This window comes from Peromyscus californicus, unplaced genomic scaffold (assembly GCF_007827085.1).
Source record: "Peromyscus californicus insignis strain IS unplaced genomic scaffold, ASM782708v3 Scaffold_20__1_contigs__length_68692818, whole genome shotgun sequence".
Lineage (NCBI taxonomy): Eukaryota > Metazoa > Chordata > Mammalia > Rodentia > Cricetidae > Peromyscus > Peromyscus californicus.
Genome location: NW_026294503.1, coordinates 45,224,570 through 45,251,769, shown reverse-complemented (window position 1 = coordinate 45,251,769; position 27,200 = coordinate 45,224,570). Strand labels below are relative to the sequence as shown.

The 27,200-nt window shown below is 52.7% G+C and overlaps 1 protein-coding gene across 1 annotated transcript in view; it reads right to left on the bottom strand.

Annotated features, from left to right (window-relative positions):
- Window positions 1-27,200, bottom strand: part of Cacna1i (calcium voltage-gated channel subunit alpha1 I) — a 116,619-nt gene that overhangs the window by 7,294 nt on the left and 82,125 nt on the right. The window contains 24 exon segments of the mRNA XM_052748386.1: window positions 316-438; window positions 1,388-1,534; window positions 1,797-1,847; window positions 1,849-2,178; window positions 2,790-2,911; window positions 3,444-3,522; window positions 13,349-13,419; window positions 14,453-14,586; window positions 15,167-15,276; window positions 16,473-16,624; window positions 17,286-17,478; window positions 18,897-18,986; window positions 20,252-20,377; window positions 20,624-20,750; window positions 21,227-21,411; window positions 21,902-21,970; window positions 22,291-22,414; window positions 22,856-22,956; window positions 23,260-23,733; window positions 24,237-24,439; window positions 25,011-25,104; window positions 25,522-25,677; window positions 25,830-25,947; window positions 26,244-26,429. Of these exon segments, the coding sequence (XP_052604346.1) occupies window positions 316-438; window positions 1,388-1,534; window positions 1,797-1,847; window positions 1,849-2,178; window positions 2,790-2,911; window positions 3,444-3,522; window positions 13,349-13,419; window positions 14,453-14,586; window positions 15,167-15,276; window positions 16,473-16,624; window positions 17,286-17,478; window positions 18,897-18,986; window positions 20,252-20,377; window positions 20,624-20,750; window positions 21,227-21,411; window positions 21,902-21,970; window positions 22,291-22,414; window positions 22,856-22,956; window positions 23,260-23,733; window positions 24,237-24,439; window positions 25,011-25,104; window positions 25,522-25,677; window positions 25,830-25,947; window positions 26,244-26,429 (3,565 nt within the window).

Here is a 27,200-nt window from a genome sequence, read left to right as displayed (position 1 = left end):
AGTTTCCCCATTCATACTTAGGGAGAGGAGTTCTTCCTCTCTGGCCACGGCCTGGGGTCTTGCACATGGAGCAGAGGGCTATGGCATCTCTTTCCAGACTTTCTCAGCTCTACAACTTCCTTGAGAGCTACCCGATGTCCACTCTGAGGTGGAGGGGCTCACACTATCCCAACCTGTGACTTGCTATCTGTGTCTGACGCAAGATGTGGCCTCAGTTAACTAGACTGTACCTCGCCTGAGCCTGACCTGGCCAGATAAATGTGTACCCCGGCATCGCACATGGAGAACAATGTAAGGAGACTCCTAGCTACTTACCTTACTCTCCTTGGGGCCCTGTGGGCAGGCTGTGGGGTCCTCAAGACTCAGGTCATCCCCCAGCAGGATGGACGAGGACCTGTCTGAGTTCAGGGAGAAGGCCTCTGTCTCAGCCAGCTGCACCTGCAGGGGGAGGTGGTGGCCTCGGGTCACCCTGGGGCTGGGATGGGGCAGCCTGGGCCTGGAGCGCTGAGCAACAGGTCCCTGAAAGGACATGGGGCAGTGGTCAGAGTGGTTCACAGGCCTGCTGGGCATGGGTGGTGGGCCCACTCTGTGTAGGATCCCAGCCTGGGTGACACATGATGGCACAGGGGCCACCCCCCACGAAAACCAGGTCTGAGTGGCCCACCTTGGTATCTGAACACACAAGTAGCCATGGTACAGTGAGCTATGGAGCTCTGTTGTCCATTTGTCCCAGACCAAGTGTCCATAGAGCATGGCTGGGTGTGGCTCCTCTGTGAGGGCTACTTGCATTACATGCCCCTGCAAGACCTGCTATCCTGAGGCATCTGTCTCAGCCATGGGACAGGAGAATTGGGCAACCCACATGTTCAGCCCCTGCCCAAGGCTCCTGGGAATAACCTCACAGCCACTGTCCTTAGAAGGCCATGGGGCCGAGCCCAGGAGTGCATGTGTAGGGCCATAGGAGGAGAAGAGCTCTTGGAAACAGCCTGGGAGATGGCCCCTGAGCAGGGTAGGGCTGAGCTGCCTCTGAGAGGAAGCCAGAACAAGGCTCCCGAGAGAAGTTTTGAGACACTCAGCGGGACCATGGCCACTGGCGAAGAACAGGCACCAGTGACCCCTTCTTGGTTCACAAAGTGCAAAATGCCCTGGAAGGGACTCAAGGCTCTTGGCTGCCCCAGAAGCACAAGGAAGAACAGCTACTTCTTCTGTTCCCCTTTTTACGCCCAAGGTGCTGAGGATGCGGCTCTCTAGGCTGCGCTTCACAGGCAGACTACTAGGACCAGTGGGATCGGTATGCTCCTAGGGGCCTAGAGCCACGACTGCCCCCAACACCCCAGTCACTCCCAGGTGACTCCCAGGGAGCCAGCGCCTCTCAGAAGGCCAGTACCTCTTGCTTGTCATGGTGACACTTGTCACAGCCAGCAGGTGAAGAGTAGTGGTGGAAGATGGAGCCGGACAGGTTGTCAATGATGGTCAGCTCCCCCTCCAAGGAGTCCTTGATGATTAAAGAGACGCTGTCCAGCCACAGGGTCTCCTAGGCGGACGGGGCAGGGTGGGGACAGGTGGGATTATCGGCTGGGTCCCTGGACTTTGGGGTGGGTGGGGCAGAGCTGCCCTCCCATTCTCTGGGCCCACAGCCTAGGACGGAGCCTCTCATCACAGAATCACCCTATCTCAGAGCTGAACACGGAGGGACCCCAAAAGATAAGGCGCCTCCCAGCCCAGCTGCCCAGCTGCCCGGCTGGCCCCGTGGCTCCTGCCCTTTGTGCCCCATCCACCTCTCAGTCCCTGCCCACCTGGGCTGGAGAGCAGCAGTGCCGGCACAGGTGGCTGTCATTGTCACCCCCCAGCACCTGCCCCTCCTGATCCACGGCTGGGGGCTCCTGGTGAACTAGTGGGCAGCCTCGGGCCAGGACAGGGGCAGGGGCAGGGGCCGGGGCCGGGGCCAGGCCCGGGGCCCAGGCCATGGGCCATCTCCAGCTCGATCTCGGCATCCATCTCCGCGTCCTCCTGGGCCTCCTTGTTACTGTCATCCAGATGTTTCATGAGCACGGCCACCACCACGTTGATGAGCACGAACTGAGCCGTGAGCACGAAGCTCACGAAGTACAGGGGCGACACGAACTGAAGGCTGCTTAGGCAGCTGCGCTCGTCGTGGGTGCAGTCTCGCAGCGTGTCCTACCACAGGGACAGGCTGGTGGGGTCAAGGCCACCCGCCACCCGCCACAGCCGCCCAGCCACATACCTCACCTCCATAGCACAGAGGACCCACAAGGCTACCAGAGGTCAGGCACACACACACACACACACACACACACACACACACACACACACACACACACATGAACCCACGTGCACATGCCATGTGGCCTAGGTTCAATCCCCCTCTGGAGTCCTAGCTGCCTTTATTGCCTTCATGCCCATCTAGCTTATGGCTGCCTGAGCTTGCCTCAGTTTCAGCCAAATCCCTAGGGCCCTAATCCAGTGTGCTCCAGCCCTCTTCACTCCCCACTGTGGCTGACCCCACCTCTCAGAGCCACAGGCAAATCTGAGAAGATGCATGGGGTTCCCTGGGCACTCACTGCTGCCCTTCAGGCCAGCCCAACAAGTTGGTCCCGCCTGAACTGACTACAGTTCCATTTCACTGGAGTCAAGGAGGTCTCTGACTCTCCTCCTGTGTACAATGGGGTACTGGGCATGCAAGAGTCCTGTGTCTGGATCAGCAGCAGTACCACCATGCACCCATGACGTGAAACTGCCTGATTTCCCCTCAGCCGGCCCATGAATACCTTCATGATTCCATTCCAGTTATCGCCTGTGGAGACCTGGAAGAGCGTGAGGAAGGCCATGCCGAAGTTCTCGAAGGTAGCATGCCGGCTCATGCCCTCACACGGGTTCTCATCATTGCAGACTGAGAGGGGAGAGGTGGTCAGCCTGTCGGCCAACAGCACCCCAAACTGCCACCCCTCAGCATCCTCTCAGAATACCCCTACAACCCTCATTAGTGTATAGACTGTGCCAAACCCACTGATGGACCTGAGGCTTAAAGAAGTGGTGCCCTGGCTGAGGGCTCAGTCTTAGGAGCATCCGGCTTTTCTATCCAATAATCAGCTCCTGAGAGAGGTGGTAGAGTAAGGGCCAGCCCCTCTGGGAGCCCCTGATTTCTGGAACTGACCTTATGTGCGGGGCTGGGCTCTGTTATTGGGGTGGCCCTGGCTCGGGACAGGCATTGGCTGGAAGCAGAAGAAGGAGGCTCCCACGGAAGACTAGACAGCTTGAGTCCGGGACTCCACCACACAGATCTGATGTACATTCATGAGCCAGGCCTCAGAAAATACCTCATGCTAAGATTGGGTTTGGATGAGGAGTCCTGCTACTGAGGCATCTCCCCATACAATGACCTTGGGTGGCAAGCTGAGGAGCCCAGCCTAGACATTGCTCACCCAGCTTTCCAAAGAGCTCCACTCCCAGAGCAGCGTAGATGAAGAAGAGCAGCATGAAGAGGAGACCCAGGTTGCCCACCTGTGGAGAGAGATGGGCGGGGCTGGGGGCCAGAGGCCTAGGGGTACTCACGAGGAGAAGGGGGAGTCCTGGGGGGGAGCGCAGAGTGGGGAGGAGGAGTCCCAGGCCTGGAGAGGGGCAGGGAAGCAGATCCCTGGAGCAGGAGGGTAGAGGTGAAGGACCTCAGGCCGGGGGGGACAGAGGCAGAGCCAGAGCCAGACTCGGGGCAGCTATAACATTACACCAGACTGAGTATCCATGTCTGCTGCCCCCCTTGTAACCTCCGGAAGGGCGAGACTAGTGAATCATGGATTACCGAATAAGAACTGAATGCTTGAAGTCTATGCCATGAGCATATCACTTGTCCCTGTGAGGGAGTAGGGGAGATGCAAAGTGCCTGTGGCACAAGCGTGGGGACCTGGCTTCAGATCAGCAGCCGTGGAAAAGCTGCACACAGTGCTGTGCATCTGCCCTGCTAATGTGGACAGAGACTGGCAGGTCTCTGGAGTTCGTGAGCTCCAGGCTCAGGAAGATACCCTACCGAAAGAGAGAGAGAAGGGGGGAAATAATATAATAATATACACTAGATGCCACACCCTCACACACATGTGTATGCACTCACACATACACCATCCACCCACCCTCCAATGAATCTATGTGCCGTCTTTTGCCCCATTTCTCAGGTGAGAATGAGACAGACTGAGAACTGAAGTTCCTGTTTAATTACATGGATCGCAAGTGATGGATCAGAGATTCAAGCCCAGCAAACTGTCCTTTGCTGGCCTGGGACACCACTGGATGAAGTCAGATCTGCCTCCACAGGCCAGCACAAGGCTGGTCACAGAAAGGAATTAGTGAAGGAATCACACACGCCCATGGTCCCGGGAGCCTCCTGCAAATGCAGCCACCCCCGTCCCATGGCTCCTACAGGACAGAATGCCCCAGATTCTAAGCCTGGTTCAAATCTAGGCATCAGTGGGAGATTGCCTTTACCTCACGCTATGGATGAGGCTAGAGGGCGTTCCTGCCCTACAAAGAAAATCCCTCTTGACCCTTCAAAGGTTCCTGTGAATTGAGTCAGGAGGCGGTTGAGGTAATCACTATAAAGTAAATCCCCGTGGATCACAGACTGCTCTAGAGGAGGGCTTCCTTCCCAGCTGCTCCACATTGCAGTGCAGGCTAATTAATGACATCCTACTCATTAAGGACACAAGCACTTAGCCTGACAGTCGAGGAAGACCCAGCCTCACCATGGCCCACAGAGCTCAGCTTCCCGCCCTACTCAGACCTGGCTGGTAGTGTTCCTAACCAGGATCCAGTCTTTCCCATCAGTCTCCGACCTTCGCCCTCAGCCCGTTGGGGCCTGAGAGCCCCAGCAGCCTCCTCATCTGTCTCCTTGCCTCCAGCCTTTCCTCCAGTCTCCCCACAGAGGCAGCTCTGCTTGAAGCCCTGTTGTCCAAATACTCCTATGGCCTACGGAGTCCACAGCACAAAGCCCACATCTGTTTTGTCCCAGAGATGAAAGCCTGCTGTGACACCCCCTCTAGCCCCCCTTCCAGTCTGATCTTTCAACTCCTGATTCCAACCATGTGGAAATGGGCTGCCGCGTCTCTGCATAGCCTGCCCCTCTGCAGGGGAGATGTATGGTTAGTCTCAAAGGCCAGTTTAGGTCACCTCCCCTGAGGAGCCTTCCCTGATGTCTCCTCCCTCTGTATTGGGCAAAGTCGGTGGGAAGGGGCTGAAGTCCCATGTTCACAGCACTCTACAGTATCCATCTGTGGTGGCTTATATTGACTGTCCACTTGACAGAACCTAGATCCATCTAGGACACAAGCCTCTGGGCAGGTCTCTGAGGGAGTTTCTAGACCGGGCTGAGGTGGGAAGACACCCCCTGAATGCGAGCAGCTGAGGTTCTGGATTGACGAAAACGGAGAAAGTGAGCTGAACACCATTGTCTCCCTGCTTCCTGGGTGCAGATGCAATGTGAGTCGCTGCCTCGAGCTCCTGCCGCCATGCCTTCCCTGCCGTGATGGACTGCATCCTTGAACTGTGAGCTAAAATACACCCTTCCCTCTGTAAGCCACTTTCGCTGGGTATTTTATAGCGAGAAAAGCAGGGAATACACCATTTAACAACATGAACTTAGACTGGCAGGTTTTTTGAGGGACAAGCCCCTCCCCTGCAGCCACCAGTCACTTGGCACATGCTTATGTCATTGGATTTTTTTCTTTTTTTAAATTTTTTTTAATTAATTAATTAATTTATTTATTTATTTATTTATTTATTTTATTTATTTATTTTGGTTTTTCGAGACAGGGTTTCTCTGTGTAGCTTTGCACCTTTTCCTGGAACTCACTTGGTAGCCCAGGCTGGCCTCGAACTCACAGAGATCCGCCTGGCTCTGCCTCCCAAGTGCTGGGATTAAAGGCGTGCGCCACCACCGCCTGGCTTTTTTTTAAATTTTATTTTATTTAAATTAACATTTTCCCCCATTTATTTCACATACCAACTACAGTTTCCCCTCCTCCTCTCATCCTCCCATTTCCCATCTACCCTCCTCCCCATCCACTCCTCCGCGGTCTCTATTCAGAAAGGGGCAGGCCTCTCAAGGGCTTGAACAAGCATGGCACATGCAGTTGAGGCAGAACCGAGCTCCTCCCCCTGTATCAAGGCTGGACAAGGCAATCCAGCATGGGGAACAGGTTCCCAAAAGCCAGCTAAACGCCAGGGACAGGTCCTGATCTTACCATCATGTGTCTCCTACTTACGCCAGGGATTTCCCCAATATCTCCGCGTACCCTGTGTCAACTTAGTACTGGCCTCCAGAGCCCTGACAGGATGCTCAGGGGTCAGGGAGGCTGGACACGTGCCTGTCACCACCATATCCTCACTCCCACATGCATCAGACTCTGCTAGGGAGCTTCCCATGAGCCAAGCCCTGCTAAGAACTTGATGAGCTTTACCTGTCTGACGCCTCCAACTTTGAAAGACTGTTACCTCATCACTCACAGACGAGGAAGCAAAGCAGGAGCCATTAGGTCACATGCTCAGAGCCCACCCATGGGTCCCAGGCAAGATGTTCAAGTTCAGGCTTCAGTTCACTTCCTGTTTGCACTCAGGTACATCCCAGAACACCCCCTCTCCCAGCAAATGACCTTGCCAGACTGAAGGTGAGCCATGTTGCTTTCCCTTTGGAAATGGACAGACTATTCCTGGACAACTTCTTGGATGGTGGGCTTGGGAGAAGGTACTATGACCTTCTTGGTCATGCCAGATTGTCCCATCCCCTAACTGGGAGAGACTTATTACAAAAACTACAGCCTCCACATCCTTTGGGGAGGCCACTACCCACCCTATTTAGAATCCTACTCATCCCCCAACCTATATTCTTGTGACAAGCCTCCTGTTAGAGGAATACCTCCTCCAATCAAATCTGGTACCAAAAAAATGATACTCAAACTAAGGATACTTGCAGAATTTGCAACAGCAGTGCCCTGGTGTATGAGCTGAGGATAACGCACCAGGACTGGCCATCCACTGGGCACCAACTGTCATCCAACTACTAAGTACTGTACCCAGTATGGATCAAACAGTACTCTGTGAGCCAGGAAACCAAACAGGGGGTTGCTAAACCCAATAACAGTCTACAGAAAGCAGGGATCCTCATCCCCTGCCGTTCCCCTTGGAACACTCCCTGCTCCTGATCCAAAACCAGGTACCAAGGACTACAGAACTGTGAAGGATCCCAGAGAAGACAACAAAAGGGTGGACACCTCCCATGGCTCCTGACCCCTACACCCTCCTGAGTCCCCACCACCAGGAAAACAAGTCCATATAGTTCTGGACTTCAAAGATGCCTTCTTTGCCTCATATTGGCACCTATAAGCCATCCCAATGTTGCCTCTGAACGAACTGGTCCTGAGAGAGGGTTCACAGGCCAGCTGACCTGGACTAGGTTGTCACAAGGGTTCAAAAGTTCCCCCACACTCTTCAATGAGGCCTTGAGTGAAGACCTGACTTTTCGGCAGAGGCATCCAAAGGGCACCCCGTTACAGTATGTGCATGACCTCCTCAGAGCCTCAGAAACAGAGGAGGAATGTAAGAAGGCCAGTCAGGGCCTGAGAGAGATGGTAAAGGGCCCAGGATACTGGGTCTCAGCCAAGAAAACCCAACTATGTGCACCCCATGTCACCTACTTGGGGTACAAGTCGGAAGGAGGCAAATGAACACTTACCCAGAGCCAAATCTTGGCAATCCTATTGATCCCCACACCTCAAACAGAGAAGCAAGTGCAGAGATTTCTGGGAAGGTCAGGTATTGCCGCTTGCGGATACCTGAGGTCTTGAAGCTAGCTAAACCATTGTATGCTAGTACCATTGGGGCGGCACCCAGCCACTGCAATGGACTGACTCTGAACAAGGAGCTTCTGAGGCCTTGAAAAAGGCTCTCATTTCTGTACCAAGCCTAGCCCTCCTGGACATCTCTAAGTCCTTCTACTTACATGTGACTGAAGCCCAGGTCCTGGGTACTACCCAGGCACTGGGACCCTGGAAGAAGCCAGCAGCCCACCTATTGCCTGTTGGCAATATCTGCCTGTTGGCCAGTTTGTGGGTAGTTGTCTCTACAGCCATGCTAGTGAAAAGCTGACAAGTTGAACTTGGGCCAGGAACTGTTCCTAACCACCCTGCACTCTGTAGAGGCCTTCCCAAAGGGGAACCCCAAAAGGGTGGATGTCCAATGCCCCAGAAATGCATTGCCAGGTGGTTCTGGACCAGCCCCACATCTGATTCTGTAAAACCTCGGCCATCAGCCCTGCCAGCCTGTTGCCAGATGATAACCCAACAGAGCCCCTCCATGATTGCCTGGAAGTGACTGATGAGGTCCAATCTGTCACACCTGACCTAACAGATGTCCTACTGTGAGAAGCAGGAGAGGTAATGTAAACTGATGGGAGCAGTTTTGTTCAAGACAGAACCAGGTATGCTGGGCTGCAGTTGTCAGCTTAGACGAGACGGTGTGGGACCAGTCCCTCAGTTGAGGGACCTCAGCACAAAAGCCCAGGCACTTTGCTGGGGGAAGGACAAAACTATCATTTTCTACAGTCCATGTCCATGGGACCCTCTATCAAGAAAGAGGACTCTTCACCTTGGTGGGAAAGGAAATAAAAAAAAAACAAAAAATCTTGGCCCTACTAGAAGCCATATGGCTGCTAAAAAAAAAAAGAAAGAAAGAAAAGAAAATAGCCATTGTCCACTGTGAAGGGCATCAAAAAGGGGATTCCCTAAAGGCCCAAGGAAGCAGGGCAGCAGACCTGATCCATGGAAAGTGGCCATAGAACCAGTGAGGCCTCTCCAGATCTTGGTTACCCTGACCAATCCCAAATTTCTCCAGTGTCCAAACTGTGCACAGGAAGAAACTAAGTGATCAAAGATGAAAAATGTCAAACAGGAGACGAGTGGATGGTGGTTCTTGCCAGGCAGGAGGCCTGTGCTCCCTGCCACTGTCGGGAGACAAATGGTCACCAAACTCCACCAGGCCAGCCACCTGGGGGCATCCAAAACTGCTGAGTTACTCAGACCCAGATAGTACATCCTTCCATTAGACAAAGACTCTTTCCAGAAGTGCTACTTATGCACAAGTGAATTCCAAAGGAGGAAGAAAAGCCCCATGAGGAGTCCATGCCCGAGAAAACAGGGAGCAATGGAAAGTAAATTTTATAAAATCCACAGTTCATGGGTATAAATATTTGTTAGTTTTCATAGACACCTTCTCTAGATGAGTGGAAACCTATCCTACCTGAATGGAGACAGCCTCGGTAGTCACCAAGAAACTCCTCCAAGGGTTGATTCCTAGGTTTGGATTGCCCCTCTCCCAAGGGTCCGACAATGGACCAGCCTTCACAACCAAAGTTTCTAAAAATCTAGCAAAGGTCCTAAATGTTGTGGGAACTACATTGTGCCTCTGGGCCACAAAACTCAGGTCAGATAGAAAGGATGAATAAGACCATGAAGGAAACTTGAACTAGATATGTCCTTGAGACCACCAAATAATGGGCCAACCTCCCATCACTTGCCCTTCTAAAGGCCAGGTGCACCCCATATTGAGACTATTTTACTCCATTGGAAATTACGTTTAAGAACCCTCCCTGTCTCTTCCCTAAGCTAAGAGATGTTCATCAGGAAGAAATTGCTAGCCACTGCCTCCTCCTTATAGACCTTGTAACAATCTCAGAGGACTATTCATCAGACAGTTCAAGAGACCATGGCCTTGTCCATATCTGAGTCTGCCCACAAGTTACAGCCTGTTGATCTTGTGTGGATAAAGAGGATCCTGACCCAAAGCCTGGAGCCAACATGGAAAGGCCCATACCCTGTGGTCCTCACCACCTCTACAGGAGTAAAGATTGTCGGTGTCATCCATGACTCCACCACACTCCCAGCTGAGGAGGCCGCAGAGGACAAAGACAGAGGGCTTGTCACCAGGTCCTCCAAACCCATTAAAGGTAAGACTGACACAGGCCCTATGACTATGATTGTCCTATTTTGTCTTCTTTGTCTCCCTGTGGGAAACGCTCAAAATCCCCATGAGCCAGGACCTTCGGTGTGGGGGACTAAGAAAGAATGGAACTGGGGAGCTGATACCCAGTCGATATGTCCACTGAGACTAACCCACTTCCAGGTAGGTTTCTGTAAAATATGACATCCAGAGGCAACTGGGAGAAGAGGCCACAAAGGAGGCCACAAAAGCTCCTGGGGATATAGGTCCACTTTTGAGTAGATGGGGCTCCAATCTGCCCAATACTAAGCCTGCTCTACTGATGGCCCCCCAAACTAACAAGAGCCAGGTGAACACCATTGTGCACAGTGGGGTTTCGAACGCAAGTCCTCCTAAGGGCACACTGACACTTTCATAGTCCTAGAGAGAAAACCATCACAATCTGTCTATAATTTCACTAGTCTTGGGCAATGCAATCCCGTATCCAACCTATGCAATGCAAAGGTTAGGGCCTGGCAGGAAACTGAAGGTCATTACTGGGATACTGGCAGAACCCAGGGAGCCAGGTTATGTGTGAGTGGTCAAGACCCAGGCTGCAAATTTACTATCCAAAGGAAACCTCCACGTAGGGTTATCTGGCCCATCTGCGCTAAACTGGCCCATCTTGATAACCCTGGAATACGAGCCCCCTAAAGTGGCAAGCCCCAAAACTCCAATATCCGCAGGAATTCCTTTGGTAACCATGGAGAGTAAAGGTCCAACAGAAGCCAGCCCTTCAGTGTTTGGGATGCTAGAAGGAGTCAATAGGTTCCTGAACCATTCTCAACCAGACAGGTAAAGCCTGCTGGCTATCCCTGGATCCCAAACCCCCGTATTATGTTGGGATAGGAACTAGTCAAACAGTACGCTCCACTTCCAATCCTGAAAACTGTAAATGGGACCAACCTAAGCTCACCCTGGGAGACCTCCAAGAAAAGACTGCTTAATGGCACTAAGATGCCCTCTAGAAAGTCCTCCCTGTGCAGATTCCTGTGGCCACGCATGGTAGGTTAACTCCAAGAAGAGAAGATCAGTGTATTTCCAGGCCCCAGCCACCATTTGGCCTGCTTGCAATAACACCTTCACCATGTGGGCATCTTTTGAATCTTCTGCACTGGAGGAGACCTCACTCCTTTGAGCCCTCATGAGTTCCTCAGGTACTCTTCTGTAAGGAAGAACTGGGCAAGGCCGATCGAAAGCTCGATGGTGGGCTGGCCTGTGTGTGTGCCGAGTCAACCCCATTTCCATCCCCCTGTTGGTGGGGAAACGAAATCATGGCTCCACTAGAGTTGGAACTTCAGCCCCAGTTGTGGGGAATAAAAATTTTAAGGAACTCAGTGCTCAAGTAAACACAGACCTAGGCCACCTGGAAAATTCTGTATCCCATCTGGAAACTCAGGTAGGTTCCTTAGCAGAGGTTGTATTTCATGAAACAAGGAGGTCCCTGGTTGGCACTGGGAGAAACCTGTTGCTTCTTCTCCAACAACCAGTCAGGGTAATCAGAGAAAATTTAGCCATGGTCAGAAATAACGTTGAAGAAAGAGAAAAGAGACATCGAGAATCTGATGACAGGTATCAACCTTGTTCTCCTGGTCCCCCTGGTTAACTACTCCACTTAGGGCCATTGCCGGGCCAGTGATCCTTTTGCTCTTAGCCCTCACTATAGGACCCTGCTTGCTCAACTGCCTACTTAACTCCGTAAAGCAGAGAATAAGTTCTGTTAAATTCTTAGTGCTGAGGGGACAGTGTAACTCCCTGCCCTAAGATGACGCCACAGTTTGACTCAGGCCCATACAACCAGTAGGGAATGTAACAGGCCCCAGACCTTAGCACATTGAGTCTGTGTTAGAGGCACCATTGTGACCTTAAAACCCAGCACATAGGCCTCAACACCTGCCAACCTGGGAACAAAGTCTTAAAATCCATCAAAGACCCAATCCATAGTTCCAGGGAAGTCCCTAAATATACAAATCTTGCTTTTTTTCTTTCTTGCCTTTTTTTTTTTTTTTTTTTTTTTGCTTTTGAGTTCCACTTCTTACTAACTGAAGTGTGTCAACCAGGACGTGCTTTTTGTGCATAAAAATCCAAGAGCTGCCGGGCGATGGTGGCACACACTTTTAATCCCAGCACTTGGGAGGCAGAGGCAGGCAGATTTCTGTGAGTTTGAAGCCAGCTTGGTCTACAGAGTGAGTTCCAGGACAGCCAGGGCTACACAGAGAAACCCTGTCTCGAAAAAAATAAAAACAAAAATCCAAGCGCTCAGGGTTGCTGATTTGGGCGAGTTCCCCATGATTTAAGAGTGCCTGTGTGTGCCGGGCGGTGGTGGCTCACGCCTTTAATCCCAGCACTCGGGAGGCAGAGCCAGGCGGATCTCTGTGAGTTCGAGGCCAGCCTGGGCTACCAAATGAGTCCCAGGAAAGGCGCAAAGCTACACAGAGAAACCCTGTCTCGAAAAACCAAAAAAAAAAAAAAAAAAAAAAAAAAAGAGTGTCTGTGTGGTAGTCTCTGGTGGGCTTACCTTGCAACCCTGGGAAGCTCACACCAAACTCCAGAACAGAACTTAACTGGTGTCCTCAGTGGAGGTCCCCGAGAGAATCTACTTTGCCTCCATTTTGTGTGTGATCTATCTATGCCTTTGACTTTTAGAAGACATGAAGTTTCCAATGTGAATAATAATGGGTGAGTGAATGTGTGCAAGGGTCAGCTCAGCACAGGCACTCAACATGGCTGGGGGTGGGGAGGGGAGAGGCAGGAGGGGCTAACACTGCCCAAGTATCAGGAAGATGGCAAATGCCCCCTGGTGAGTCAGATCCCAGCTCACCTTCCTCTGACCAGGGCCATGGTCCTCCCTAATTAGTGTCCCCTCACTCAGCCTGGGGCTTGTACTTCCCCTCCTGGAAGGCTGCATGGGGACCTCATCATCCATTGCGTGACATCTTCCCATAAAGCCACTCTTCAAGGTTCAGCTCAAGAGTCAGCTTCTCTGGTTTCCTAGGGAGTAACATGTGCCTCCTCCCTTCTGGGAGCAGAACACAGTCCTCTTCCCATAGGACTCTGAGGTGTCTAGCTCCCCCACCAACCTAGGGGCTCCCAAAAGCACTGTATGGGTCCTCAGAATCCTCATAGGGCTGGACATAGAGTGGATGCTGGTGACCATGTTGTGAGTTCCCAAATAAAAGCAGGGGAGGGGCTCTGCCCTGGGTCTTGGCAGGCCTGGGGAGGAGGGAAATCGAAGCCTGCATCCCTCCAGGCCCAGGCCCACACAATGAACCCTAGATTTTAAGGCAGGGTTCCAGGAGGGTGTGGCTCTTACCTGGGGCAGAGCCTGTACCACGGTGTCCAGCAGAGCCCGCATTCCTGTGGCCATCTTCAACAGCTTCAACACTGTGGGTGACATTCAGCCCTGGCTGTCAGTTCGGGCTATGAGTGTGTACATGCAAGTGTGTGAACTCGGAAAAGAGAGGGGACACAGAGCAGTATGTGATCAGAGTTCCCTCGTGGGCACCACGTAAGAATATGGCTGCAGGGTCTGGAAGGATGGCCCGGTAGTTAAGAGCACTGGCTGCTCTTCCAGAGGTCCTGAGTTCAATTCCTAGCACCCGCATGGCGGCTCACAACGGTCTATAACTGTAGTCCCATGGAATCCAATGCTCTCTTCCGGTGTGTACATGTACATGCAGACAAAATACCCATTTACACAAAGTACACAGATAAATATTTGTAGGGTGAGGGGTATGTGAACAAAACAGAATACAAAATGGGTACAGAAAAGCTCAAGACCACAAAACACATACCATGGAGTGAGGGGAACACAGGTATGTGGATGAATGAGTCAGTAACTGCTGTATCAAAGCTGGCTAACACAAGGATCTACATCCCTTCCTGTCCCTTCAGGCTAAAGAGGACTCTGGTGTCACAGTTTCTGCACATCTCTCTCTCCTTAGAACATGGAGGCAATGGACAGGAGGTGGGCAGAAGAGCAAGAACCACCCAGCCATTGCTTGGCAATAAGATTTTGAAAAAGTAGGGAAATCTTGGTGATGAAGGAAGGGCTTCTGGGGAGAAAAGGAGGATTCTAAGACATGTTGAGGGCTGTGTCCCTGCTACGGGGCTGGAGAAATGCCAGACAGCACACAAACCTGGAACTGAGTCCTGAGACTGGACCACACAGATGGTGCTGTCATGAGGAAGGAGAGGTGTACACAAGTATGGGGTAGGCATCTTGGTGTGTGGGAGGCTGTGCACACAGAGGGGTGATACATGGGCTTCTTTTGGATCCTGTTCTGCCCTACTCAGCAAGAGCCTCTCTTGCTCATGTGTTCTACCTCTCACCCCACTCCTAAATGCTCTCTCCTAAGCAATGAGGAGTCCCCTTCCTGATCCTGCTTGTCTCTGTCCTGTCCTGTCTCCTACTTACCCCGGGCGATACGCAGAACACGCATGATACGGATGATGGTAGGATTGATGGGCAGGGCTGCGTTGATCTCAATCTCCTCCAGGGTAATGCCCATGACAGACAGCAGCACAATGGCCAAGTCCAGCTGATTCCATCTGTACAGCAGGGCAGTTGAGGCAGGAGTGAGACTCGGGGGGAGGAAAGCATAGTGGCTCAGACACACCTGAGTGGAGGGCCATCTCCCAGCACTTCACACTCCTATGGGGCCCACTATAATGTATGAATATCCTTTCTTCTACCCATCCTCTATGATAACAACAAGTCTGTCTCGCTTTTTTCCTTCCTAAACATGGAGCTGCCCAAGCTGAAGAAACATCTCTGGCCTCCTGTAGGGGAGGAGGCATGGACTCTGACTTCTAAGTCTAAATCCTAAACTAGCTAAATAGTCTAAACTACCTTTGGATAGCTTTTGGCCAGTCTGTTGAGCATTCTGAGCCTCAGCTGCTTCCTCTGAAAAGTTAGCATGGGGCAGACCATGTTCTGTCTTCAGGTTACAGAGGACCCACAGAAGATGAGCTGAGACAGCCTGTATCCATCCAATGAGACTTAATGGCTTCCTGTCCAGGGGTCTAGTCAGCAGCTAGGAGTCTGTGGCCATCAATAGCTAGATGTTACTGGCTCTTTCAGGCTTTCCCAAAGATCAGGACTTCTTCCCAACCCTGCTCAGCCACTCACCGGTCCTTGAAGAAACGCCTCAGGCCAAATGCCACCAGCTTCAGCACAGCCTCCAGCACAAAGACAGTGGTAAACATGTAGTTGCAGTACTTGAGGGCTGTCTCTAGGGACTGCAGTGGGGGGAGAGAAGCATGGTCCAGGACTATGATCTGCCCCAGAACCTTTCTACAACCAGGGAGTCTCTGCCTTTTAAGGGGAGAGTTTAGTCCATTTACATTTAATATAATGCTTTGTTCCTTTTTATTTATTTATATTTCTTTTCATTCCTTATGTCTTCATGTGTGGTAGTCATTTCACATTGTTATTTCCTTATTTGTGTTGGCCCAGCCCAGTTGCTTCTCTTTGGAGACAGTATGGGGTAGTAGTTAAGGATTCCCCAACCTAGACTGCATAGATTTGAATACTGGCTTAGCACTTGTTCCTTATTTAATCTATGATCTGGGATAGTGTTTGAACTCTCTGACACTTAGTTTCTTCAATTAAAATTTTTGGAAATTAACCCCAGCAGCCTATCAGAAAGCTGATGGGATGATTAAATGAGCTAACGATTGAGTGCTGGGCACAGGACAAACAATTGGTCATTGTAAACTGTAATAATCCCATTTCTCCACATTAATTTGGAAATTCTACAGTTACTGTTCACTCTGCCATGGTTCCCTTCCTTTTCACTTCATAATAGTCTTCTCTGTCCACTGAAATAAGATGCTAATTCTTCACTCAGAGACTTGGCTCCACCTTTCCTGCCAACTCTGCTGAGAGGAATCTTTTAGAAAGCACCTTCCCCTTACATTCTTCTCAGGCATGCTGTCTGACATCTATTCCAAGGATGCCTACCATGGGCCTATCCCCAGAAAGTCATCTTCTAGACCCAGGATACTCAGTGGGCAGTGGAGGCCCCAGTAGACTTTGAACACAAATCTAAGTTCCAATTATGGCTCTGCTACCTACTCTCTGAGACTCAACTTCTTCATCTGGAAACCCCAAGCAAAGGTTCTCCCAACATTGACATTACTATGAGGATTAAAGCATGCACCATGCCTTGCAGAGTCCCTATTAACACACCATAACCACTTGTGCTCTAGGCTGTTCTCGAATCCCACCTCCCCCAGGAGTGACCTTTTTCTTTCAATCTTCTAATTCACCAGGACCTCCACCCACCAAGTACCTGGAATAAGCCCATCATGGAGGGACTTCATAGGTGCTGTAGTTAGCTGGCCCTCTACCCAACCCTGTCCCTGAGGTGGGATCCTGCTAAGGCTGGTTCTCACCAAGTGACCTTAGACTAGATGGTGACCCCAAGACTCACTGTAGGTTGGTTGTAGTGTTCCAGGGACATGGTGACCACGTTGAGGCAGATGATGAAGGTGATGAAGATGTCCAGGTAGTGGCTGGTGCACATGGAGTGGATGAGCAGCCTCGTAGGGCAGTAGGTGGCATAGTAGGGCAGCCTCTGAGCCTCTGCAGGGAGCATGGGAGAGTGGCACAGACCACACGGGGATGGACCAAGAAGAGAGAGGAGCACAAAGGCAGGAGAGACCATGGGTAGGGAGAAAGCAAGAGAAGCATGCTGGCTCACACCAGGTCCTAGATGAGAGTTAGCACTCCTCTACCAGCCAGGGCACCATGAGGGAAACCATGAGATATTGGAAGCAGGCAGCAGAGATGTTAGGACACATATTATTCCCAAATACCCCCCAAAAAAGGCCCATGATAAGGACTCTAGGTCTGATTGGTAGAGACAAGGGTCCTAAGGATGGCTATCCAGGGGTGGATGACTGTCCCCAAAGCTATACACAACTTGCATGAGGAAGAACACAAGGGGAGGTGTGTTCTTAAAGTTCCCACTCAGAAAGACTGCCTCTGTCTCTGCCTGCACTGCAGCACCCAGGGCTTCACTCAGGTGGGCAGTGATGTCATCACTGAAGGTCTCAGGTCACCAGGACAAGTAGATGCTGGGGAAGGGGGCTGGGCCATGGGCAGAGGATGGATTAAATCTTTGGTTCCCTTCCATTTCCAAAAGCCCAGCAGGCCTCAATCAGGCCCACCCTAGGGCACCACCCAGGAGGCACAGCAGTGGGTAGAGAGACCCTGCCCATCCCAGCCTCCATCATCTGCTCACTACGGCGCTTCTTTTCCAGGCGCCGTAACCGCTTCTCCTCGCGCCTCCGGGCCTCCTCAGCCTCCTGGTGCTGCCGGCACTTGTGGAAGTTCTCCACAACCACACCCACGAACATGTTGAGCACGAAGAAGCTGACGATGAGTAGGAAGGAGATGAAGTACAGCAGCATCCAGGGGTTGTGGTTGGTCACAGGCTGCAGGAGAGGCAGAGCGAGGGCTCAGGAGGCTGGTCTGCACAGCAGGGCCACAGATGTGCGCTTAATTTCACCAAAGCCTTTGGTGGAACGGGAGTTAGGACAGCTTGCCTCCAAAGTGCACGGTGAAAGCAACACAGCAAACGGGAAATGTCTAGCCTGACCTGAGTAAGGAGGTCAGCAAAAGGGCCCTCTCCTTCCCTGCTCCTGTGGTTCTCTTTACACACATTGGTCTGCTGTCTATTCATTGACTACCACTTATTCACCTATGCAAGCATTCATCTACCCACCATCTACCCAACTCCTCTGTCACCCACCCATCCACCCATCCACCCACTCACTCATCCATTCACCCACCCATCCACCCACCCACCCATCCACCCACTCACTCATCCACCCATTTATCTCATCCACCCATCTATCCATCCATTCATCCACCATCTTTTCAATCCATCTAGCCCTTATCCACCCATCTACCCACTCACCCATTCATCCATCCATCCATCCATCCACCATATATCTAATCCATAATTCCATTACTCACCCATTTACTCACTCATCCATCCATTCACCCACTATCTATCCAACCTATTTATATCTACCCATCATCCCACCTACTCATCCATCCATCTATCTACCCACACATCTTTTCATCCATGAACCCAGTCATCTACCCATTCACCCACCCACTCATTCATCTCTTTGATTTTAGTTTAGTTTAATTTTTGGTTGGTTTTTTTTTTGAGACTGGCTTTCTCTGTGTAGCCCTGGCTGTCCTGAAATGCACTCTGTAGACCAGGCTTGCCTCGAACTCAGAGATCTGCCTGCTTCTGCTTCCTTTGCTGAGATTAAAGGCATGCATCACCACCACCTGGCCCTTCATTCATTTACTTATTTATCTATTTGTCTGTCTGTCTATCTATCTATCTATCTATCTATCTATCATCTATCTATCTATCTACCTATCTATAGACCTGTCTGTCTGTCATCTGTCTATCCATCTATCCATATATCCATTCACCCATTCATAGACTCATCTATGCACCTGCCCATCCATCTATTCATCTACCTTCACACCCACACCATATCCATCTATCTACTCACCCATCCTCCCATCCACTCACCCACCTACCCACCTACCCACCCACCCACTTATTCATCCATCCATAAACAAAGCAGAAAACCAAGTGAGCAGGAGACAGCCAAGCGCAGAATAGTGGGTGGAGTCCACTGCTAGGAAGAGAAGAGAGGCGGACAAGGAGTAGAGGGACACTCACAAGTGTACTCATCACCCCTGACCCTCCTCACCTCCTCTAGCTCCAGATCTAATCTGGTGGGTCCTAGGAGACCAAGAGCCAGAGGTGACTTACGGGTCCCTCCCCACCATCCTCAGCAGCTGTGGCCCAAGCCATGCCCACCTGCTGGTCCACAGCAACAGCATCCAATCCATTATACATGATGTTCACCCAGCCATCCTTGGAGGCCAAGACAAAGAGGGACATCAGTGCCTGGAAAACAAAGGAAGAGGTGGGGGTAAGAGATGTGGGTACATCAGTCCTCCATTGTTCTGCCTCTAGAAGACCAAAAGACAAAGAGGTCTTCCTGAGTAGTAGAGCTGTGCCCTCTGCTGATGGCCTCTCTGAACACCTACTGTGTGCCTCTTGAGTGCCCTGCAGCTGCTATTGTGGAGGTAGAAGGAGAGCTGGAGCCAGAGTCCTGAGCTACCATCTCAGTTCCAGCAGTAACTGTGAGATGTCCAGCAAGAAAGTCCATGAGTTCCCATGCCCTGATCCACCCACGGCAGGAGCACAGGATCCTGTGAAAGGGGCAGCGAGTCTTTAGATGGGAAGTTTCCTGACAAGCCTGAGGGGCTGTGCCATTGTCACCCCAGGAGTCCCCAGGACCTGGAATCAGAAGCTTAGGAGCCCTGGGTCTCAACCCAGCCTCCAGCGTTAAGTCAAGTGTGAGAGTGTAGACCTGTGAGTGAGCATCAGGGAATCTACCATAGGCCACCAGTGAGGGGACCACCAGTGAGTAGCGGGGCAAAGGGAGGGGCCACCAGTGAGGGGGCAAAGGGAGGGGCCACCAGTGGGGGGTAGTAGTGAGGGACTACCAGTGAAGGGACAAAGGGGGGCCACCAGTGAGGGGGCCACCAGTGAGGAGCCACCAGTAGTGGGGGCGCCAGCTTGGACCCTGTTTCTTCTTGCACCCTGGGGAAAAAAGACAGTCCCCTCTCTGCAAATACCTAGCTGCCTGGAGGTCTTTGTGGGGCTAGGGAACAAAGGCTCTTTGGAGGCAGCTCTCACCTGGAACATTACCCAAATGCATCAGGCTCGCAGGAGAGGGTACCAAAGGCAACGTGGGACCCTGCACGCTGACTAAATTGTTAGGAAAGAGAAGCCACCAGGCCAAAGGGTCTAATGGACTGGTCCCGAGTTCAGCTTGCCCATTTGACAGAGAAAGAAACTGAACCTCAGAGAGAACACCCCTACCAAAAAAAAAGCTGGGGTGTATGCCCAAGTGTGGATGGCTCTAAAACTCCCATTACTGTCCCTTGGATGGGAAGTCAAGACCAGAACCAGGATTCCTGAAATACCTGCCAAGTTTCACATGCTGGCAGATTCTGCATGCAGGGTACCAGCCTCACCCCTCCTGTGTGCAGCCTACCCACTTTGCAGGATGGGAAACTGCTGCTCAGAAGGGGAAAAAAATCACAGGGTCTGTCCCAACAGTGCAGGACTAGAGCCGGGCCTGGAACCCCTGAAGTGCTCACCTGGCCCAGGTTGTCAAAGTTGTATTTGTGATGTACCCAGCGATAGTTGGCTGCCACACAGTCAGATCTGTTGGTGATGTTTCGGGTGTCCACTCCCAGGCAATGATAGAACTTTCCCTTGAAAAGCTGTGAAAGGGGGCAGAGCTGGTTGCTTGGAGTGAGGGAGGCCCAATCGGAGGAGGAAAAGGTCCTCCAGGAATTGGCCCACACAACCTGCCCCTTACTCAATCAACCCAGGTTGGGTCTGTCTCCTTCACTTGGCTCCAACAAGACCACGTGAATCCCCAAGTGAGTGAACACAGGTGTGGTGGGGTAGGTACGAATAGGCTGTGCTGGGCTTCTTGTCACCCCACAAAGTGGGCACCCCCTCACCTGCACCCCCAGGATGCCGAAGATGATAAAGAAGGCGCAGCAGATGAGCACGATGTTGCCGATGGGTTTAAGGGAAGAGATGAGTGTCTCTACCACCAGCTTCAAGCCAGGGGCCCGGCTAATGACCCTGCAGGCAGTCAAGGAAGGACAGGACACTGTGAGCCAGCAGAGAGACATCCCCAACTCAGCCCACAGTCACCAGGCCTCCTGAAAGGCGAGGTCCCAACAGGAAATGAAGAGACAGTAGCCAGGTTACCTAGGACGGGGGTGAGCAGCAATCTCTGCCTAGATCAATACACAGAAGGGTACTTGACCCCTCACCCAGTCCCCAGAGGGTACACACCACACCCAAGAAATGACACCAAGAGATGGCAGTGAACCACCCAGGAACACAGAGGAGGTCACACCATGGAAGCAATGTGAGCCCTTGTCCTAGGCTCTTTGGCTCCTCCCCCAGCAATGTGGTATGCTTGACACAATGCTCTTGGGAGCCTGCATTGCCTAGCCAGAGTGACGATCCCCTTAGACTCAGGCAATTTCCCTACACAGTGTAGCAACACTTGTCCTCCACTCCACCCCCATACGTTGTGACAGGGTCCTTACCTCAAAGGACGTAAGGTGCGTAGGAGCCGCAGAACCCGGAGGACCCCCAGAATCTTGGCTCCCCCCGCGGAGGCCACAGATACCACAATATCGATGATGGACACAAAGACTAGGAAGCCATCCAGTACGTTCCAGCTGCTGCGTAAGTATGCCTGCTCACCGAAGTACAGGCCCAGAGAAACCACCTGGAGGCGGGGTTGGGGTCAAACCTTGGGAAGTGGATGGGTCCAGAAGACTCCCACCCAGGGACAGGACAAAGGGAGATCAGGTCTGACTCCTGTACGGAGGTGATGGGTAGGGTGTGGCTCATGATGATGGCTCTTCTGAGGGCTGATGATAAGTAGGAAGGACCAGGGTCTGGGCCCAGGGAAGTCTCCAAGCTATGGTCTCAGAGCATGACTACAAGATCGCTCTCCAAAGCCACCCACACTGGGAAGCGTCCCAGAGTAATGCTTCTACCTAAACATGCCTTTCTAGCTGGGTTTGATGATTGGAGAAGAGGGAGACACTGACCCCCTCTCATCCCAGAAGCTCCACCCAGGGTCTAGAGCCCAACAGGAGTGGACCTCTGGGGCCTGTGAAATGTTGTTAAGGACCAGGCCAGCGGGAGAGGTGAGGCCTAGGCCAGGGGCTCCAGGTGGGGGTGGGAAGGATGCTGGTGAAGCCCAGAACAACCTTCAGTGTCATCTCGCCCACGAAGATGGCTGTGAAGATGTAGTTAGACACCGTGAGGAAGATGCGCTCCTGAAAGAGTGGGGGGAGCCGTGAGTCCAAGTTTTCCACAACTGCCCGGGTGCCTAATCAGCCTCTGCTCCAGCCAGGAGCAGCCGCTAGGGCTACCACTTCTCAGATCTAGTGGCCTTCCACTCCCACAGACAAGCTCCCTGTTCTCTCTGTCTCTCTGTCTCTCTGTCTCTCTGTCTCTCTGTCTCTCTGTCTCTCTCTCTCTCTCTCTCTCTGCATGCTAAGTCTCTGGCTTAGCTGAGCTCTTCCTGGGCTCCCCCCCACCTTGGCCATCACCAGTGTGTGACCCTCTGCCCAGCCCCAGGGTCGCAGCCACTCACAGTGCTACCAGCTTCAATCTGGGGCCTCTCCAGAGCGATGGTGATGCAGTTGAGGAAGATGAAGGCCAAGACCACGTAGTCGAAGAGCTTGTGAGCAATGACAGTCTGACATAGGATCCGGAACCTAAGCGGAAGTCAAGGAAGCCCCAAGAGGGTCAGTTTGCCTCCCACTCTGGCCAGAAAGAAGACAGAGGACCAATACACACACTCAGGGACCAGAATGGGTTAGAGGAAGGGATCCCTCTCCCTTCCTGTAGCCATTCAACAGGTGCCAACTTTTTATCTGCCTCCAACACCCAACACAAAGGCCCCTGATGGGAAGGGCGCCAACTGAGCTTTCAGGCTGCTCGTGGATCTGCCCAGGCTTGTGCCCAACACGAGGCTGGCTCAAAAACAAAAGAGATGCTCAGGAAAGCCGAGGAGGGACATCTGGAACCTCCCCTTTCCTTGAAGACCCTCCTCTCTCTGGCTTATGGAGGTGCCCTTGTCCAGCTTGGTAAATAATTCTCCCTCCCAGGCAAAATAATCCTCCTCTGGCCCTCACTCCCGGCCAGCCACTACTTACTTGTTCTCAGGAGAGAAGAGGTAGACCGACCAGTCCTCACGGACCTCGCACCAGTCAGGCTTGTAGACATCAATCATCTTGCGAACGCGGAAACACAGGGTCTGGCCAGGCAAGGAATCAGGTGCCGGGGTTGGTGCCGCGCAGAGTGACCCCTCTCTTCCCACTCTGCCAGCCAACAAACTGGGGGGCATGGGATGAATTCTCAACTCTTCCCCCAGCCCCCAAACGAAGAAGGATTGGCAACAGGGTAGGTCAGGTGTGGGCAGTTCTAGCCCCGCCCTCCAGCCCCACCCACCACTTCAGCACAACCCAAAGCCATGTCCCTTGGATCTGCCTCTTCCAGCCCCCGCAGACTGCTCTCACAGTCTCCAGCTTCTCAGGGGTCCTGTCCAGTCCCTACTCACATAGTCGATCTCCTCCTCGTCCTCCCCACGGTCACGGCGGTCATCCATCTTGGTGAAGACATCTTTGGCAATGTTGGGCATTCTACCATTACAATCCTCATGCCCCGGAGCCTGGCCCCCTGCCCTCCAAACAGCCCGTGAGTGGGCGCCCACCACGGGCACTAGCTCTGCCAGGTCCACCGAGTCCTTGGTATCGAGGGACAGCGTCCGGCGGTGGTGGCGGTGACGGTGCGCAAGGTGGGGTCCATGGTGCACGTGGTGGGCATGTGGGGCATGCAGGGGTGCGGGGCGGGGCGGCGCCTCCTCCAGGGCACCTTCACAGGCCCTGACACAGCTGCCACCACGCTCCCCCGAGAGCAGGGACTCGTGCTCAGCTGATGGTGGCTTGTGCTTCAGGCTGTTCCAGCTGGAGCGACGGCTGGCCCAGGTCCCGCTGCGGCCCCAGGGTCCATAGTAGGAGCTCCGGGAGCTGGACTGCGGAGAGGCCCGGGCTTGGATCAGCAGCCACCCACACCACAATCTAGCACCAAGGCCCGGACCTCCTGCCAGCAACGCTAGAGTGAGCCCACCCACTCGAATGTATGACTCGGGTTAAACCCCTCCTTCTTGGAGCAAAGCATATAGTAAACAAGGGCTTGCTTTCCAGGTAAGGAAACTGAGACTCAGAGAAAGGTGATAATTTGGTTGCTTTTACACAGCTCAGAGGCGGCAGAGGCCAGATTAAACTTCCATTTGGCCTCACCCCCTAAGTCGATACACTGCTACCAAGATGAAATCCTAGGTCTCTCCACCAGACCACCGACTTTTATTCCAGCTACCAAGACCTGTTCTGGCACACAGCACCCAGAATTGCCATAAACACAGACCCTATTTAGACTAGATAGTATGGTACCCTAGCCAGGGCACTTCGTGCCACAGTCCCTTAGTGCCCTCCACCTCCAGCGGGGAGCATCCATCATAGCATCCACAGGACTCACCAAGGAACGCTGGTCATAGCTCATCCTGCCCAGCGACATGACGCTGCTTTTGCGGGAGTCTAGGGCCATCAGTACCGGGTCCGGCTGCAGTGAGAGGCGGGGGGCAGTGCCCATGGCACCAGCAGGACCCAGATGCCCACCCAGGGGGAGACTAGGGTCCAGGTGTCCATTGGGTGTCATGGGTATTGGGCAGAGCTTGAGATCTGGAGGTGTGAGATGAAGACAGCAGACAGACAGACAGAGGGAAGAGCAGAGGAAGCCATGAGACAATCAGAAGTAGATGTTTGTAGATGGAGAGCCTTTCTGGGGAGACATCCTCTGCCAGGAAATCCTGGTGGTCGCTACCTATTTTGCGTGCCTTCCTCCCTCCTCCCTACGAGGTTGCTTATTTACCTCTTCATGAACCCTTCCTTCTGTTCTAGGGCCAACCTAGACCTCTACCCAGCAGGAGGACCTCCCTTCCATGCTCACAGGCAGGGACACTGGGCTTGGTTGGAAAAGGCTACCGAGTGGTATCAGACATGACCGGAATTCGGGCCATGTCCTAAGACACTGGGGCCCCATGTGGGAAGGGAAGCAGATGGGCTTTCTAGGGGAACCCAGAATGTCCGTGAATGTCCATTTCTGAAACCAAGCATCTCTTTCGGGTAGAATCATAAAAAACAGAAAGGAGTCCCTGAGCCTAGGCTTCATGGGGAAGCCACTGTGCCCTGTGTCCACCTGGGAATCTACATAAGGCTCCTGACCCTGAGTGGAAAGTGGATGTGAGCTTACCCCCACTGTTGTCCAGGACTTCTGGGAGCTTGTCAAACTCCTCCATGTTGGATGAACTCTGGTCCTCATCAGAGTAGGAGCGATTAGCATCACCCTGGGAGATCAGCTCACATTGGAACAGGTCGGCTCTGCCTTTTCCCACCCCGCCCTTGGGATTTTTCAATGGCTGCTTCCACCCTCCTTGTATAGATGGGGAAACTGGTTCAGACCAGGGACCTGAGAGGTTAATGAGGACTTCAGCCACAAAACCCAGTCTTCCTGACTTCCAGCACTCCCCAAAGCCCAACAGAATGGAAGAAAGCCAGATCTTGGAGGCTTTAGAATCTGAGGTAGAGAAGGCTCCTGCATGCAGTTCCCATTTGTATCCAGGATTGGGATGGGAAGCTCGCCGCCTCATTGGCAGCTCTACTTCGGGAGGATGTTACTTGCTAAAATTATGAGCTGGTACTTATCCCCCCCCACACCAGGCTCCCCGTCCCCTGCCCAGTGACCCGCCCAGGGTTACAGTTACCTCAGCCTGGAAGCCCTCGACCAGGATGGCCACCAGGAGATTGAAGAGTACATAATTGCCGAAGGTCATGAGGGCAACGAAGTAGAGGGAGGCCCATGGAGTGGTGGAGGCCATGCCATTGTAGAGGACGACATTCCAGTCCTCCTGAGTGAGGATCTGTTGAGAAGGACACAGCTCAGTCCTGGGATCCTCGCAAGCCCAGACTGTCAGCCTCAGCCCCTCCCAGACCTGCTCTCCAGATGTTCCCCCAGCCCCGCCCCCCACACACACACACACCCCAAATCCATGAACTTGCAGCTGGCACTCACCTGGAACACTGTGACAATGGCCCACAGTAAGGAGTCAAAGTTCTTCCTGTCGGGGACTGTGTCTCCAGTGTCCGTGCGGAGGCTGAATTTGCAGCCGAAGATATGCATCCCAAGGATGCTGTGGAAGGGAGGGAAACGGCTCAGGAGACTCAGCACACTGAGCTCTCTGCAACTCCCAACACCACCCAGAACCAGAACAGAGGGAGATCTCAAGTCCGTGTTAATAGAGGGGAATGCTGGGGCTCAAAGGAAGGACCTGCCCGGAGTCATCAGGGTTGAGTGGTGGTGCCGGGATTCCCAGCCAGATCCTGGCAGCTTTGTCCCTAGGAACTTCCATCAGCCACCACATCCCAGGCTCACGCCCCCAGCCCCCATCAGGCCCCCACTGTTGAGTCCTGGGTGGTCAGGGCTCACCTGAAGATGAAGATGAAGAGCATGAGCAGCATGCAGAAGGTGGCCACGTTGTCCATGGTCTTCATGAGCACCACGAGCTGGCGCCGCAGCGCCGGCATGAAGCGCACCAGCTTCAGCACCCGCAGCAGCCGGAAGGTGCGCAGCACCGACAGGCCTCCGTCCGCCTGCCCCACGATTTCCCAGATGCTGCAGCCAGTGTTGGGGGAGGCAGAAGGGGTCAGTGGGAGGCCAAGAGGATAGGAAGATGGAAGAGGCAGACAGGGCAAGGAGAACAGGGGAACGGCTAACATCATCCATCCATCCATCCATCTATCAAATGGTGTTGGTACTACTCCACAACACTCCTTAAACCGGGGTTTCCTAGCCAGGAGCCCACAGATCCTGCATTAAGAACAATCCTGTGGCTCTAGAGTTGGTGAGATGGCCCAGCAGGTCAAGAAGCTTGCAACCAAGCCTGAAGACCTGAGTTCAATCCTCAGGACCCACAGAGTAGGAGAGAAGTGACTCCTGCCAAGTTGTCCTCTGACCTACACACATGTGCTCATGCACACATGCCCACGCACACACATAAAGAAAGACAGAGAGGAGGCAGCAGTCTTTGTCTGAAGCCTCACAAGTCTCTGAGTGTCACTGTCCTGTCCTCTTTTTGAGGTTGCATGCTTCTTTTGACTATGAACGTAAACAACAAACCAGAGAGCCAACCATAGCCATGATTTCGTGGGCAATCGAAATAGCTGATATCTTCAGGTTGCATAATTAGCTATTCCTGTGTGTTTCCAACCCCTGTTCGGAACTCCAGTAGCCTCAAACTCACTGCTACCTGTCTATTGAGCGCATTAATGCAGAAGCATATACTACTAAATTACCCGGTTTGTTTGGTATTTGGATAACCGCCTGTCAGTAATGGTTTCCTTTGTCATTCCGAGACTCCCTGTGCTGTTAGGGGTTGGGGCTCTC